This window comes from Ovis canadensis, chromosome 3 (genome assembly GCF_042477335.2).
Source record: "Ovis canadensis isolate MfBH-ARS-UI-01 breed Bighorn chromosome 3, ARS-UI_OviCan_v2, whole genome shotgun sequence".
Classification (NCBI taxonomy): Eukaryota; Metazoa; Chordata; class Mammalia; order Artiodactyla; family Bovidae; genus Ovis; species Ovis canadensis.
In genome coordinates this window covers 231,736,652-231,751,745 of record NC_091247.1, presented here as the reverse complement: position 1 = coordinate 231,751,745, position 15,094 = coordinate 231,736,652, and the positions used below count along the sequence as shown (strand labels likewise).

The following is a 15,094-nucleotide window of genomic DNA, read 5'->3' as shown; positions in this document are numbered from 1 at the left end:
GTCTCCTGTTTCAGGCTCGCCGGCACCGGTGCCTCTGGGCATATCCCCCGAGTCCCCTTTGGATACCACCCCCACCCCCACTTTAGAACCTGTCCAGTAGCTGGGCTGACCACAAGCCCCGACCCCTAAGACAGCATATTACACAGGCCTGGCCAACAGCAGCCCTGCACCTCCCTGACTCAAGTGACCATTTCAGGGGACACAGGGGACCCAGATGAAGCCGATCAGAGCCTGGGATTTTGCAGGAACTCCTGAGGGAAAGAGACGCACTCTGCCATGGCCTGCAGAGCAGATGGAATATAACAGCTGGAACTGCTGGCTTCGCCCTGAGCCCCACATCCAGGAAAGGAAGCACACGCAGGTCCTGATGCAACCCGGGGCCACTGGACGAGAGAGCCTTGCCATGGCAAAGGCGAGATGCTGGAGACGCGAACAGGAGGCGTGGCAGGAGGCTCCTGAGAGCACCCGCTTCGGCCCCACGGCAGGCCACGGAGCGAAGGCGGGGCCTGGGCTGCCTGAGCGCGGCTCTGGGTCCCAGCAGCCAGCAAACCTCAAGCCAGCGTCCGCCTTCTGCGGCATCTGTCCTCAGCTACCTGCCTAGGCCTCAGGTCACAAAGGGCAGCACTGGCATCCGGCAGATGCTCTATCAGGCCTGCTCTGTGCCAGGCGTGGTGCTACCCACTGTCAACAGCCTTGATTTTCATCAGGAGGGGCACAAGGGAGTGCAGGGGCTGGTGGAGGCAGGAGAAGCAGAGCGCAAAGCAGGGGGCTGGTCCAGGCTGCGTCAGGGAACCCCCGCCTTCAAGGGTCTGTTCCTGAGAGGTCTGGGCTGCTCACTCCAACTGGACACCCCCGGCCACACCCCTAACACCCTCTCTAAGGGCACTTTAAACATTGTCCTGGTAGGAATAAGGCTTTCACATGCAACTGGGAGTTGGAAGAGGTGAAAAGTGGGGAGGGCCCGAGAGCCAGCCCGGGATGACAGGAGCTGGGGGGTAGCTCCCCAAACCACTTAGGAGAAGCATCACTAGTTTCCCAAGCCCCCACCTATCTTCTGAGTCCTTAGCTGGGAAAAGAGCAGACTGGACAAGCCCTTGTGAGTGAGACCTGGACCCCCTCGCTGCTTTGTGAACTCTGCCTTCTAAGGCTGGCAGGAGAGACTCACTCGGTTGGTCACACGGTGAAGAGGAGGAGTCAGGAGGTGGTGCCCCATGTGACACCACAAAGCTACACGTGGGGGCGAGCCGCCAGGGTGCAGAAGGCAAAAGCGGACAAGGACTGACCGGGGGCGACCAGCGCTGACTCGGGCCAGCTCTCCCACCAGCACCCATGGAGCCCACAGGCCCAAGCAGGTCCTCTCCGGGGCAGGCTCCTGGGAATGAGGTCCTCAAGGGAGGAGCTGGATGAGCCCGGAGGCTGTGGCAGCTGACTCTGAGCCACAGCAGCCCCCCAGCCCCTCGCCCACGTCCAGAGCACCACATGGCCTAGGTCCCCACCTTGTGTAGGGGGTGGGCAGGGAGGCCAGAGGAACGGGTAAGGTAGGGGGAAGAAGCAGATGGAGGTGCAGAGAGAGAGGATGCTTTCCACCTAATGGCTTCTTAATGCACTGTGAAAATCACGAACAGGAATCAGTATTTGAGGGACTCTGAGGCAGTGCTGAGAGACAGAAATGTTTCTGGGGCAAAAAACAGGAAATTGGTGGTGGGTATTAGGAGGAAAAGGATCCAGTGTACTCTAAGTTTCCAAAGGAAGTGAGGAAAGATGGTACCAACCGCATGGGACAGCCACACCCACAAAGAGGATGGGGCGGTGGGTAGCGGTTTGCACAGGGCACCGAGAAGTCCAACAGTTGGGGGTGGGGGGCAGCAGCAACTTTAGAGTGGACCACAGAAGGACCCTTAATGGTAGAGGCACCTATGGTCGAGAGAGAGAGAGAGAAAGAGTCCTCGGGGATCCCCAGGGGCACAGAGCCTCAGTGTGGAGGTGCTCACGCCCAGCCTTCACCGCCAGCACCAACAGGGATGCAGAGAAGAACGCCTCTGACATCTCAGGCCCCTGAAAGAGCCTTGGGTCTCAGACAGACGAGGCCAGGTAAAGGAGAGAGGCTTGGACAGGAGAGCGCAGGGTGGGGTGGCATGGACAGGTGACAGAGGGGACGGGGTGGGCGGCGAGGGGCGGAGCCACGGAAGGACAGGAGGAGCCCGGGGCGGGGCGGACAGGACCCGACCCTCCCCACTGCCCTGCTCACCGAGCTGCCGCGATGGGAGACTTCTTGGCAGGGTCCAGCAGGCCGCCCAGGCCGCCGGCCGGCTCCTCCCCCAGGGAGCGGGTGTCTTTGTTCAGCTGCTGCAGGCGGGAGCTGAGCTCGGTGATCACAGTCGGCTTGTCGTCTTCAGGCCCAGGGAGCCCCCGGCTCTCGACGGGGTCCCCCCACAGCTTGGACCTTCTCTGGAAGAGGTAGCGAGGGCGAGCAGGCCCGGCAGCAGAGGCCAGCCCGGCGGTGGCGGCGTGGTGCTGCTGGGCCATGAGCTCACTGTCGGAGGACTGCTTCAGCAGCGGGTCCCTGAAGGTCACCGGCCCCTTCCCCAGCGGGGACTTGAGCTTGGGCTTGGGAGGCACTGGTGGCTTCTCGAGTAGAAAAGTATGTCCGTCAGCGAAGGAGGTGTGGGTGTCCGTGAGTTCCCCGCTCTCTGAGCTCAGGGTGGACATGCTGGACACGGTGGAGATGGTGCTTGTGGTCTCCAGGTGGGGGTCGCTGGAGCTGCGCGTGTCGGCCTCCTCCACCCCTGAATCTGCTGCGGACTCCGGCGCGGGCGGCGGCTCGCTGCTCGGCTTCCCTGAGGCCGGGCCTGGCACCGTGGTGGGTGAGGGGCCGGGGCCGGCGAGTGGCGTGGCCAGCAGGACCCCGTTGGCAAACTCTTCGGGAGGCGGCACAAGCCCGATGCGCGCCAGCTCCTCTCTGGTCTCCTCATCGCTGGAGGACAGCTGGGCTGGCGGCAGGTTCACAGCGAATACCAGCTCCGGCTCCTCCTCGGAGCTGCCCTGGCCAGGCCCGGAGTCGGCGGGGGCACTGCCGGGGGGCTGGGCCCGGGGGCTCGGCAGGGGCTCTGCGACCACAGCTGACTGAGTGGGGGCCGGGGCCAGCTCCGGGGTGCCAGGGCGCTGCTCTTCGGCCCCCAGCCCACTGGGCTCGTGCCCATTGCTGGTGGCGTGCACGACGATGAGGCCAGCGGGCCGCTGCAGGGACGTGTCCAGGACGCTGAGGATCATGGACTTCTTATCCTCCGGAGACTTGCGCTCCTCCCGGGGCGCCTTCTCGGGCTCCCTCCGCGCAGGCACGGGAACCCAGGCTGGGCTCCTGGGGGAGAAGGCTGGCGAGGCCAGAGGCCCTCGCTCCGAGTCCCGGGCCTGCACATCCACAAACAAGGGCCCGGGCCGGTCGGTGTCGGGACTGTGCACAGGTGTAGGGGACCGGGAGGGCACCTGGGAAGCCAGAGCCCGCTCGCGAGCCGCCAGGGCCAGGGCCAAGGGCGAGCTGGGGTCCAGGGGTTTCCCGGTGAGCGGGTGGATGAAAGTGGAGCCGGAAGGCCCAAGGCTCGGGCCGCTGACCAATGGCTTCAGAGCAGAGACTGGGGAGGGCAGCAGCAGGTCGCGGCCGGTGGTGGTGGCGCCAGTTCCCAGAAGGCGCTCGTCGATGGAGCGCGAGGGCTGCAGGGACGGCATGTCCGCGCTCGGAGGGCTGCCCTCGATGGCGCCCACGGACAGGAAAACGCTGGAGCGCCGCCGCTCCTCCAGCCGCCGGTCCTTGCTCGGGGCCGGGCCCCCAAACGCCAGCCCGGGGCCGTCTCCGGGGCCGTAGTCGAGGCCGCCGGGCCGAGGCCCGCGGTGCGTCGGGGAGGGCTCCCTGGCGAAGCTGCCGACGACCGGGCCGGGGCTGCCCACGGCCAAGGCCGCGCGCTCCTGCGCGTCCTCCACCTGCAGCTGCTTCACCAGCGGGCTCTTGCGGCGCTGAGGTTTGGACGGCGCGAAGAGGCTGGCGCTGAAGGCGCCCAGGTTGGCGTAGGGGCTGTCGGGGCCCGGCGGCCGGGGCCGCCGCTTGGGTCGCTCCGGTGGGGTGGCCGCTGGCGGGGGCCGAGCGGCGTCGGCCGCCTCGGGCGCCGAGTCCTGGAGGATGATCATGGAGCGCGCGCGCTTCTGCCGCTCCGGGTAAGGCAGCGGGCCCAGGCCCGCGCCGGAGTCATACAGGCCCGGGGCGCCCGCGCCCAGGCGCGCCTCCAGGCCGGGTTTGAAGCTGGAGCGCACGGTGTCGTAGGCGCGGCCCGGAGGCGGCGGCGGTGGAGAGAAGGTGGGGGGCGGCCCAGAGTCGAAGTAGTAGGGGGCGGGAGGGGGCGGCGGCGCGGTCTGCGGAGGGGGCGGGATGCCACGGCCCTCGCGCACAGTGTCCTGCATCGACGTGCTCCTCGGGAAGCGCCCCTCCAGCAGGGACGCCAGCTTCTCGTCCTCCCCTGCAGACAGAGGCTCTGGTGAGCCCAGCCCTGGCACTGAGGGCCAGGGCCTGCGAGGAGGCCCCTCTGGACCCGGGCGCCTGCCCTCCCCCAACCCCCGGGGGCAGCCCAGGTCCCAGGCGCAAAGGCATCTTCCAAATCTGCTAGAGCTGCTGGCCTGCCCGCCAGAGGCTGGAGTCAGGGTGGGTGAGGGCACTAGGGTTACAGAGCAGAGGGAGACACGGGGAGACGTGGAGAGCCCAGGGCACGGGAGTCTGAGCAAGGTCCTCAGGCTGGACTGGTCCCGGAATGCCAGGCTCTGCACCTCAAGCCAGGCGTCAGGTTGGTAGGGCTCCTGAGGAATGGCGAGAGGGATGGGTTCAAATACAGGGGAGAGGAGGGCCCAGCAGCAGAGGCTCTGAGAGAAGACTGCAACCCTGACCCATGGAGAGGCCCAAAGACAGCAGCCCCCCCCCCCCCACCCCAGCAGTGGGGACGGAACTGTGGAGAAGGGCGGAGGGTGGTTGGAGCAGCCTTAGCGCCCAAGATTGAGCAAGGCCTCCTCGTGAGCCACCAGCAGCGGAATAAGCAGGTGTCACTGGGAGGCCCTGGTGGCAACCGGGGTTGAAGGAAGGGAGACGGTCAGATATAAGGGGGAACTCTCCCAAGCAGGAGTGATTCACTGTAGGCAAGGGGGCAGCAGGACTGTGGCCAGGAAGAGAGAGCTGAGGCCCGGGTGAGTGGTGCTCTGGGAAGAGACAGGTCCAGAGAGGCTCCATCCTAGCAACTGATGGGCACTGGGCTGGGGGAGGCTGCCAGGAGGTCATGCCATAGCCCTTGTTGTTGCCCAGTCACTACGTCGTGTCTAGCTCTCTGTGACCCCATGAACTGCCGTAGCCCTAGTGGCAGAAATTCAGGAAGGCTGGGCAGAGGAGGGATGGCAGGCTGAGCACGTGACCCGCGTTTCAGCCTGGCTCCTGACTGGCTGTGTAAGCCTACGCCAGGCCCTGAGCCCCTCGATGCCCCAGTTCTCTCGTGGACAGCACAGAGTTAAAATGAACCCTACCTCCTGCCTCACTCTGGTGTCATTAGGGTCTGTGCAAGAGCAGGGCTGGAGCACGCAGGGCTGCCCCTGTCCTGCCGCCTCGCTAGAACCTGGCGGGGCCTCCCGGGTGCAGTGTGGACAGCTGGGCCACAGGCGCGCTCCGTTAGGCCGCAGGCGACAAACAGCCCAGGCCAAGGAGAGCAGACGAGGGCTCCTTAGAGCCGACGCACAGGGCTCTGGGAAGACTGCCTGCGGATCTACACCTGGCCTGGCTCAGGGCTCGGCCGCGTTCCCATGCGGACCGCCTGTCCCCACCCACCGCCCCCTCTGCCGCCATGGCGCTACCAGTCTACCCACACAGCGCTGCCCGCCTGTGTCTGCGGAGCAGCACAGCCCGGGGCCCGTGGTGGGGCTGGGGGCCTCTGGTGCGATAAGACTTGAATCCCACTCCTGCCAGTTACTGTCGGATGTCTCTTCACCTCCTGACACCTCAGTGTCCTCACCTCCGGAGCCCTGTCCCCTCCCACGGAAGTGTGACGTGGAGCCGTTTCAAGCTTTTAGCACAGGGCTGAGCACCCAGAAGCACCCGAGGAAGGCAGCTATGGTCGTCATCGGCATCATCATTTTTAGGTCTGCCTTCCACCCCCACTGCTGGACACAGATTCTGGGCCAGGTTTGGCCTGGGTCTCCTCCCCGCCACATTTCCTGCGCGGCATATAAACGCAGCTCAACACCCACCAGCTTGTGCGCGAGCTGGAACCACGCGGGACAAGCTCGTGCTCCTGGAGGATGCAGGAGGCTTGGCACACCGCGCTCCAAGGCAGGGTGAAGACAAGCCACTTGCCTTGGGGTGAAAATGGGACTCTGTTCTGATGCAGAGCAGGTGGGGCCCTCTGCCCAAAAAATAACCGAGGGCATTTCTCCAGCACTTTCTATGCACCAGCCTCAAGATGCGGGACCTACAGCTACTATCAGCATGTGACTGCAGCCCGCTGGGTGAACCTCAGGGTGGCCTTAGGAGGTAGGTACTAGATGGTCCTCATGTTTACGGGTCAGGTCCCAGCATTTCAAGGACTGAGATGTGTGGCAAGGGTCACACAGACAGGACAAGGGGTGAGGAGCCCCAGAGTCTTGACACCTCGATCAGCATTCAAGTGACTGACAGGTGGCAGGCTAGGGCATGGAGGACGAAAGGCACGCTCCCTGTGGACAGAGCCCAGGAGTGTCCGGGAAGGGAAACACTGGCAACCTCCCCTGAGCGGCTCACAGCCTGAGGACAGGCGCTTAGGCCTGGACCCGCGGGGGTCAGTGCTGGGACTGGGCGGGGCTGAGGGACAGGCCATCCAGAGAGAGTGGCGGCGGGTGGCTAGCAGTGCGTGTGGAGCCAAGTCAGAAGGGGACAGAGACAAACATCCCCAGATGAAGCAGCAGAGGATGGCCCAGGGCCCCGCGGCCCCGCAGAGCCCACAGAGGAGCAACTCCAGGGATGCAGGGTGACCTCTGAGCTGCAGAAAGGCCCCTCTGGTGAGAGAGGCGGACTAGAGGGTAAACAGAGGGTGAAGCTGGGGCAGGCGGTCGCAGGGAGACCCAAGCTGGGGCTTCAGAGACTGAGGCACAGGACAGTGAGGCCTGGCCAGGTAGGGCTGCAAGGTGTGTGAGGAAGCACACCACTCCTAATTTGGTGGGGCAGCCAGCGCATAAGGAGGAAATAAGAATGCCCAGGGCTTAGGCCAGGGAGGTGAGGGGGACGTGCTTCTTGGCTCCAAAATAGCTGCAGTCACCTGTGCCCCCTTCCCCAGCCTTCCACCTAGAGAAATGACCGTAGCAGTCTCTGAAGGACCACTGCTGTCAGCAACTCACCCCATCATCTCCCGGAAACCCCCAGGTGTCCTGCATGTCTGAGCCCCCACACACACTCCCCAGCCTTCCTGTCACCCAAGCATGGCTGGTCCCCCCAGCAGATATGCCCGCATACCCACCATGCAACTGCTGAGCTGAGCTGTCTGCAGACAGGTCCCCTCCCCCAGCCGAGTCCCCAGGCCCTGCCCAGAATCAGCACAGAGCGTGTACTAATCAGCAGGGCCTTGGGGTGAATAAGGGATTGGGTTTGCAATCAGTCTGCAGCTGATTGGCCAGATGAGTGAACAGAAGGCAGGCAAGGCAGCTGTGTGACCTGGGCCAGGTCATTCTTCCCCTTTGCCTCAGTTTCCTCATCTGCAATCCAGAGGTGCTGATGGTGTTATCTCAGGAAAGCTACTGTAAGTGTTAAATGGACCGCGCATGTAAGCACATGCTGGAGCAAGCACTGATGAGGCATTTCCTCTGCTGGGCATCGGGCACACAGGAATAAAGGCATGGACAGGCAGAAAGGTCAGCGGGTGAACAGATGGACAGAAAACTGGACGTGTCTGTGGGTGGACGGACGGACCGGTGGGGAGGTTAGGGGGCCCAGATGCCGAGAGGGAGGGATGGTAGGGAGGGCTTCTTAGATGATCCAGCCCGGGGTCAGGAGAGGAGGTGGCCAAGGGTGATGGGAAATGAGGACCCACGGGTTTAGGTGCCGAAGGCAAAGAGGCTGACACAGCCTCGAGAAAGATCCACGTCCCGCAGGGGAGAGATGGAGACTGAGAACCGAGGGGGAAATGGCAACTGTCCTCGAAGTCCTAGAGGGGAAAGCTTCAAGGAGGAGGGAGCAGGAAAGTCAAGTGTGTCCCCTGGGAGGAATCCCCTGGTGGGAACAAGTTCAGTTTTAAATATGGACAAAGCTGGCCTGCCCCAGGCCAAGAGGCAGGTGGGGAGACAGCAAGTAGGGGGACTTCTGCAGAAAACTGCCTGTGAAGGAGAGGAGGGGCGCAGAGACGCAGCTGGAGTGCTGGAGAGGGGAGGGGGCAGGTTCAAGGGCAGAGCAGCGTTAGCATCAGAAGTGTAGAAGTGTGGCGTGCTGGGCTGCAGGGCACAGCCAGGCAGGGCACGGGAGAGCCAGGGGCGGGGACGCCGGCATCTGTGAGAGGGCAGGACCGGGGTGCCCGCCGGCGGGGAGGGACAGGGAGAAGCCTCAGGGGGATCTTTCAGCTAAGTATCTCTTGGGTGAAAGACTGACATCCCCTCGCCCCCATATGCATCCACAAACAAATGAGATTCCTGGGCTGCCGCCAGGGAGGGGCAGGACTCGGAGAGAAACCACCGACCTCAGTTGAAGGGTGGGGAGAGACAGGGGCCTCCAGCCCGGCACCCACTCCACCCCCAACCCAGTCCTCCAGCCCCATGCAGCCCCCAGCCCAGCCGTACCTACAGACTTGGTCCGTGGAATCCCCTTCCGCAGGGAGCCTGGCAGCTTCTCCGGGCCTGGGAGGCCCTGGCGCTCAAACAGTGACTGTGAGAGTTGGAGGGGCAGGGGTGTGTGGAGGCTCCAGAGCACCAGGGCCCCTACTTCCCCATCCAGCCCCACCCATCCTCCTCCTAAGCCTGAGATCAGACCCTCCATGTGCTAATTCCAGCAGCCCTGGTACCCACAGTGGCTGACAGAAGCCAGACCCAGGCCCTGCCTCCAAGGAGCAGGGGCAGAGCTGTGGGACCCAGGCAGCCCTGGGCAGGGTTCTTCCAGACGGGGACAGAGCAGGCAGGCAGGGGGCCTCGGTGAGGCTGGCGGGGCGGGGGGCAACAGCCCAGAAGTGGGCGGTGGGGAACAGAGGCACACCATGCTGTGACCTCAGCTGGGCTCGGGTCTTTGCTCCAGGGGGCACAGAGCCTGCCAAAGGCAGGAGGCATCGAGTGAGCACTCAGCACGCGTTGAACTGTGGCTGTTCTGGGGGCTCAGATGGCCCCCAGTGTCTTCGGAAGAGGCTTTGGGGTCCTTCACCCCCACCCCTGAAGAGTGGAGTCCAAATGAGGGACCCTCACGCTCCACATGCACAAGCGGTGGGGAGGGGATGCAGGCCCCGTGCCCGCCCACGCCCCTGCCCCCTGCTGCCAGGCAGGCTCACGCTGATCTCAGCGGGGGTGATCCTCCGGCTGGTGGGCCGCTGCTTGACGGTGGCCGCCCTTGAGTCCGCGTCCGCGATGTCGGGCCTCAGTGCCGGCTCCGCGGCAGCCGCCAGGATCTCGTCCGGCCTCTCTGCACAGCCAGAGAGGTGCCGCCTCAGCCACAGGGCCCCTGAGCCTGCGACAGCCCCGTGCAGCCCCAGACCCAGCCTCCCGCAAAGCTGGTCCTCCCGGGGCTGCTGACAGAGGCCGTCCAGCCCGGCCCAGCCCTCACTCCCCAAGGCATGCGTTCCTGATCCGAGACAGGAGGCTTGAGACTCAGGTCCCACCCAAGCCCCGCACATGCCAGAACCAGCCCCCACTCCAGCCTGGCCTCTCCCCTCAGGGAGGCTCCAGGTGGCCCCATGAACACGGCTCCAGGAAAGCCTGGCTGGCCATGAGGAGGAGACCCACGGCAGGGGCAAGACTGTTCAGGGGCAGAGACTTCCTGAGCTTCCCAGTTTCCCGCTGCCCTTTCGTTGTTCCCGTCTGTACCCTCACTGCACCGAGGCAGGCAGCAGCTCCAGAACAGACCCTGGTGCATAGCCAGCGTCCATAAAGAATATGCATAAACCAAAGCCAGGGTGGGGGTAGGGAGTGGTTCACTGCCCCAGGCTAGAGACCTGAAGCAGAGCTGTAGCAGATAAGGAGGCCCCAGAACCTACGGCTGGAAAAGGGTGGGAGGTGCTAAGAAGAGGCTACTGGGAGAGGCAATGCTGAGGGGCTCCCAGCAGCCCCTCAGAAAGCTGCCCCAGAAGCTAGGAGGGAGAAGGGCTAGCCTGGGGCTGAGGCCTAAACCAGATGCCCTCGGGAGGATTCTTTTCAAATCTGTTCTGAAAGAAAACCTTTGCTTGCTCGTGTCTCTTATAGCTATTTAATATTTTGGAAAGCAGTAGTTTTGATGAACAACATGACTTGGAGATTCTGTTAAACAAGTGTGTCTGGATGACAGGAGAGGGTCCACTTAGGGCCAGCACGCGGGACACAGCAGACGGGAAGGCAGCCCCACTGTCTGCCCGGCTGCCCCCTGGCCTGGCTGTCCGTAGCCCCACTGCAACCCACCTGTCACTCAGCCACCAAACCCCCCGAGCCCCACGCCCCATACAGGAGCACACATCTGGTTACGCCTAGTCCCCTGATGCCCGCAGTGCCCCAGCAGGAGCGTGGTGGTCAGCCACGACACCTCCTCCCAGCACCGCTCAGCAACTGCCACAGGGGCGGAAATAAACTCCGCGGAGATGTCCAGCTCCATCCTGTATACTGACTGTCCTGACCTAGTCTCTTTGTGACTTGATTTCCTGATCTGATAAAACAGACATAAAAAGGTGCCCGCTTCAGCGTCTGCTGTGAGAATCAGCACACTCGGCCAAAGGGCTGCAGCTGTGTCTGGCTCAAGGCAAGCACTAAGGACACACTTCCTACAACCCTTCTTGTCTCTGCACCTCACCTCCCCAGACAGCCCATGGGGAGAAGAGAGCAAACAGCCATCCGTGCCTGCATGTCCTGAGCATCCAACCTAGGCCCCAAATACACGGCAGTTCAACAAATGCTGGAGTCACCAGCAAAACACACTTTTATCTACAGACCAGGCCACTTGGCCTGTGCACAGCTCTCAGCAACCCCAGGGGCAGTGGGGATCAGAGGGGCCTTCCTTTTGCTTCTAGAATGAGATGAGTGATTTCCCTTTGGAAGCTGAATCCCCATCACCACCATTTGCTAAGTCACTTGTGGCTCAGCTGGTAAAGAATCCAGCTGCAATGTGGGAGACCTGGGTTCGATCCCTGGGTTGGGAAGATCCTCTGGACAAGCGAACGGCTACCCACTCCAGTATTCTGGCCTGGAGAATCCCATGGACTGTATAGTCCATGGGTCGCAAAGAGTTGGACATGACTGAACAACTTTTACTTTCACTTTTCACTTGGTGACTTCCAGCATGAGAAGAGAGTACATGATTCCTCTCATCCTGCAGCAGCCACAGGCAGAGGATACAGCTACTGTCTCCACTTCACCAGCAAGAATCTGAAGCTCTGGGGAGAGGAGCTGCCCCAAATCACAGAGCCAATAAGAGACCAGACTTCACAACCAGATTATCCAGAAACCGCAGGCAGAACGACATGACCAGAGAGAAGATGCTTCCATGTGCCACACAGGGCGCAGGCTCACCTGAGCTGGGATCTACGGGCTGCATCTCTAGGTCCAGAAGAACTCAGTTCCAGAGACACAAAGCAAGTTAGCAAAGCAGAATCACCGCTGGCCACCAGCAAGGGGGCCTGAGGCCAGACAAGACTTATTTTCAAAAGGAAAAGAACCAAGAATTCTGCAAACTACAAGCTGGTGAGGTTGACCACAATCCCCAACAAAACGAGAAAAAAATATATTCTTCAGTAAATTACTTTAGAGTCTTAAAGAAAGAAGAAACGAAGGCCATCAGGAAGCAGGCCTGGGGCCCTGGAACTGCTCAGTCCCACTGCCCGCAGCCACACCGGGTGTGGGGACCAGACACGGCAGGGACGCAGCTGGGGACGCATCTCTCTGGACCAGAAAACGAGAGGGGATGAGGGGCCTTCAGGGGCGACGAATTGCCACCACGTCCCCTACAACCGGAAGCAGCACACGGGCCGCCGCAGAGCACCCTGGGAGCCCCGCTAATGAGCTGAGGGCAGAACCAAAGCATTCCCAGCAGAGCATCTGCCTCAAAGGTGCGAAGAAAAGTGTCCCCAGAGGAGACCAAGTCATCTGCTTTCTACCTGAAAAGACCCTGAGGAAAGCATTTCACCTGGGACTGGGCAAGGACTGGGAAAGTTCAGAGGCAAGCTCGCTGGTCACACGGGGAACCTGGGCTGAGGCAGGAGTGTGCCCCAAGCACAGGGAACGCCCAGCAGACCCAGGAATGGGGGGGACCAGGCACAAACGAGTCGGGACACACACAGCCAAGCCCTCGCAGGCTCCCATCCGGCGTGCACGGCCGCGCAGCAGACAGGCCCACGGCCGCCTGACAGGTGGGGCCGGCAGACGCGGGAACTCAGCACCCAGGCCCAGCCTCTCTCCGCCCATGGATGCTGTGCCCGGGGCAGCCAGGCCAGACGCATGGGTGTGCAGGAAGGAAGCTCAAAGGATGGGGGGGGCAGCCTGACGGGAAGAACGGGGTGCTGCAGGCCACCCAGCCGCGGGGCCCAGATCCCTGCCCTGAAAGGATGTCAGCACTCGCCTGAACCCCACAACAGGCCAGGGCAGAAACAGAACCCACGCACCAGCCACAGGAGTCCCAGAAAAGAACCCAGGCCCCCGCCCCCACCGGCCCAGCCACTCTGTGCCCCAGAGAGCTCCTCAGCTGGCCCCCCTGGAGCCCCTCCTCCGCTCCAGGCCTGGCACAGCCTGTGGCTTCCCCTGGGGGGCTCTTCTAGCCCTATCTCAGACTCCCACGCCCTCACACCGCCGCCCAGCCCGCCCGAGCCCCCAGGGCCTGTGGCTACACTCACCAGCCCAGCCCAGCCCATCTGACCCTTCCCAGGTCTTTCTACTGTGCCCCTAAACAGGAGGGTACAGCACAGGCCTCCAGACCCCCTGACTCGACACACCTTCCCTCACCAGGGGTCAGGCAAAGCTGGGTCTGGGGCACAGCAGATGACTCACCCCCTTTTCTTCTCCGAATGGAGGCTTGGAATCAAGAAACAGAGTAAATGGGGTGAGAGGCAGACTTTGTCCCTCGGCACCCGGGCTCCACCCCCGACTGCCACCCTCCTCCCCCGCCCGAGGCTGTACCCCCGTCAGGTGTGAGTGGCACTTCCCCCCCAATGCCGCGCTGGCACAGGAAACTCAAGGTGGGAACACAAGCAGGGACAGTGCCGTGCGCATGCACACACGCTCACACACGCTCGTGCACATCCACACACACGCAGGCGTGCGCACGTGGACGCACGGCTCAGTCGCGCTGGGCTGGAGCAGACGTTTGCGCAGAGAAGAGGCCGAGCCTCACAGAAGCCCACTTCAGAGACCATCAGTGGTGCAAGGGTCGCCCATGAGCATTGCTGAAGTATGTTTCCAAAACAGGCAGGTCAGTGTGCCTGCCGGACCATGGCCAGTCAGGAAGCACCCCCGGCACGGCAGCTGCCCTGACAGTCTCATCCCGAAAGAGAAAGGAGCCCAGCAGTTCCAGGCTTCTTATGAGAAAGAGGATGAACCGGAGGTGCCCTGGCCCCTCGGGGCCCCTCTGGCCTCTACTGCCCCAGGATGCCCGTGGCCGGAGCTACGCGCTGAGCACGCGGTGACTGAGAGGTCCTGCCCGGCCCCCACCTCCCCCTGCTCGCTTCTTCTCACAGGAGAGTCCCTACCCACCCCCTTCCTCTTAGCCCAACTGCCGCCAGCCTCCTCAGCCCCCTCTGCTGGGACACCACCCCTAGGACACACCCCCCTTCCTCTTCCTCCCGAGGACCCTCTGAGCAGCAAGGCGCCACCTGGCCTGAGCCCCACCCTGGCCCCCTGCTGCTTCTGTGGCCTCATCTTTTCATTTTTTCCCACATGTTCAGGTCCTCGTCTCGATAGACTGCAGGTCACCTAAGGGCCCTATCCGCCCTTGATGTTATGACACAAACGTGATGTGTTTATGCTGGCAAGGAACCCATGGGTCTTATTTCTACCTTTTAAAGGCACAGTGAATCATGGGATGATTGCTTAGGCACCTGAGAAGACCCTGATGCCAGCCTGGCTTTCTCAAACCATATGTGTCAGGAGAAGGTCAGCAAGTGGGCTGGCTCCCCAGAACAACTGTCTCTGGGGGCAGGAGTGGTCTTCCTGTGCTCCTGGCCACCCAGGCCCTTCTCACAACAGGGCCACAGGAAGAGCTTGGGTCCAGTTCAGCTAAGACTGCGACCCCTCACTCAGCAGTGTGCACGGAGGCTCTGCGCGAAGCTGTCCCTTCCCCTTCCCCACACTCTGTTCAGGAAAAGCTGGTGGAAGGATCTGACCTCAGACCGCAAGAGTGGGTCCCTTCCCTCTGGAAGACGGGTCTGCGGAGCAGCCCTGTCAGAAGGCAGCAGAGGAAACATCCAGACCAGAGAGGAAGGAGGCTCTTCTCCCACGCACTGGTCTCTGCAGATGGAGGCAACCCAGAAAGCAAAAGGCAGTTCTGTTTCTGCAGGCCAGAGTGCCTGAGTCCCTGGATGGCAGGCTGTCCAAGCACCTCTTTGTGCAAAGCGGGAAGGATCCCTTCTGAACGTGCAGCTGAACAGGGCCTCTGGCAGGAGACTTCTGGGAACCACCCAGCAGAGCCTAGTGTGGGGTCTAGCGACATCCACTGCTGACTGGCATCGGTCTATCGATCCGTTTGGAGCCTCAATCAGTGTGATGCTCCCTGTGACTAGTCTCAGACCCCTGTGACCCTGGGGCCCAGACTCCACCTACCTCTCTCCCTTACTCTTGACTGAGGAGTTTACTGGACACAGAATTCCAGGTGGAAAAGCATTCTGACTCTAGACTTTGAAGTTACTGTCCATCGTCTTCCAGAACCTGCTGCTGCTGACGATGCCTCTGCTGTCAGCCTGACCCC

The 15,094-nt window shown here is 62.4% G+C and overlaps 1 protein-coding gene across 4 annotated transcripts in view; it reads right to left on the bottom strand.

Moving 5' to 3' along the window:
* Positions 1 to 15,094, bottom strand: part of SHANK3 (SH3 and multiple ankyrin repeat domains 3) — a 49,749-nt gene that overhangs the window by 8,282 nt on the left and 26,373 nt on the right. For all 4 annotated transcript variants that reach the window (XM_069581896.1, XM_069581899.1, XM_069581895.1 and 1 more), the window contains exons 19-21: positions 9,513 to 9,643; positions 8,818 to 8,902; positions 2,249 to 4,505 (exon numbers count right to left, since the gene is read on the bottom strand). In XM_069581896.1, coding sequence (XP_069437997.1) covers positions 2,249 to 4,505; positions 8,818 to 8,902; positions 9,513 to 9,643 — 2,473 coding nt within the window. The remainder of the gene's footprint in view (positions 1 to 2,248; positions 4,506 to 8,817; positions 8,903 to 9,512; positions 9,644 to 15,094) is intronic.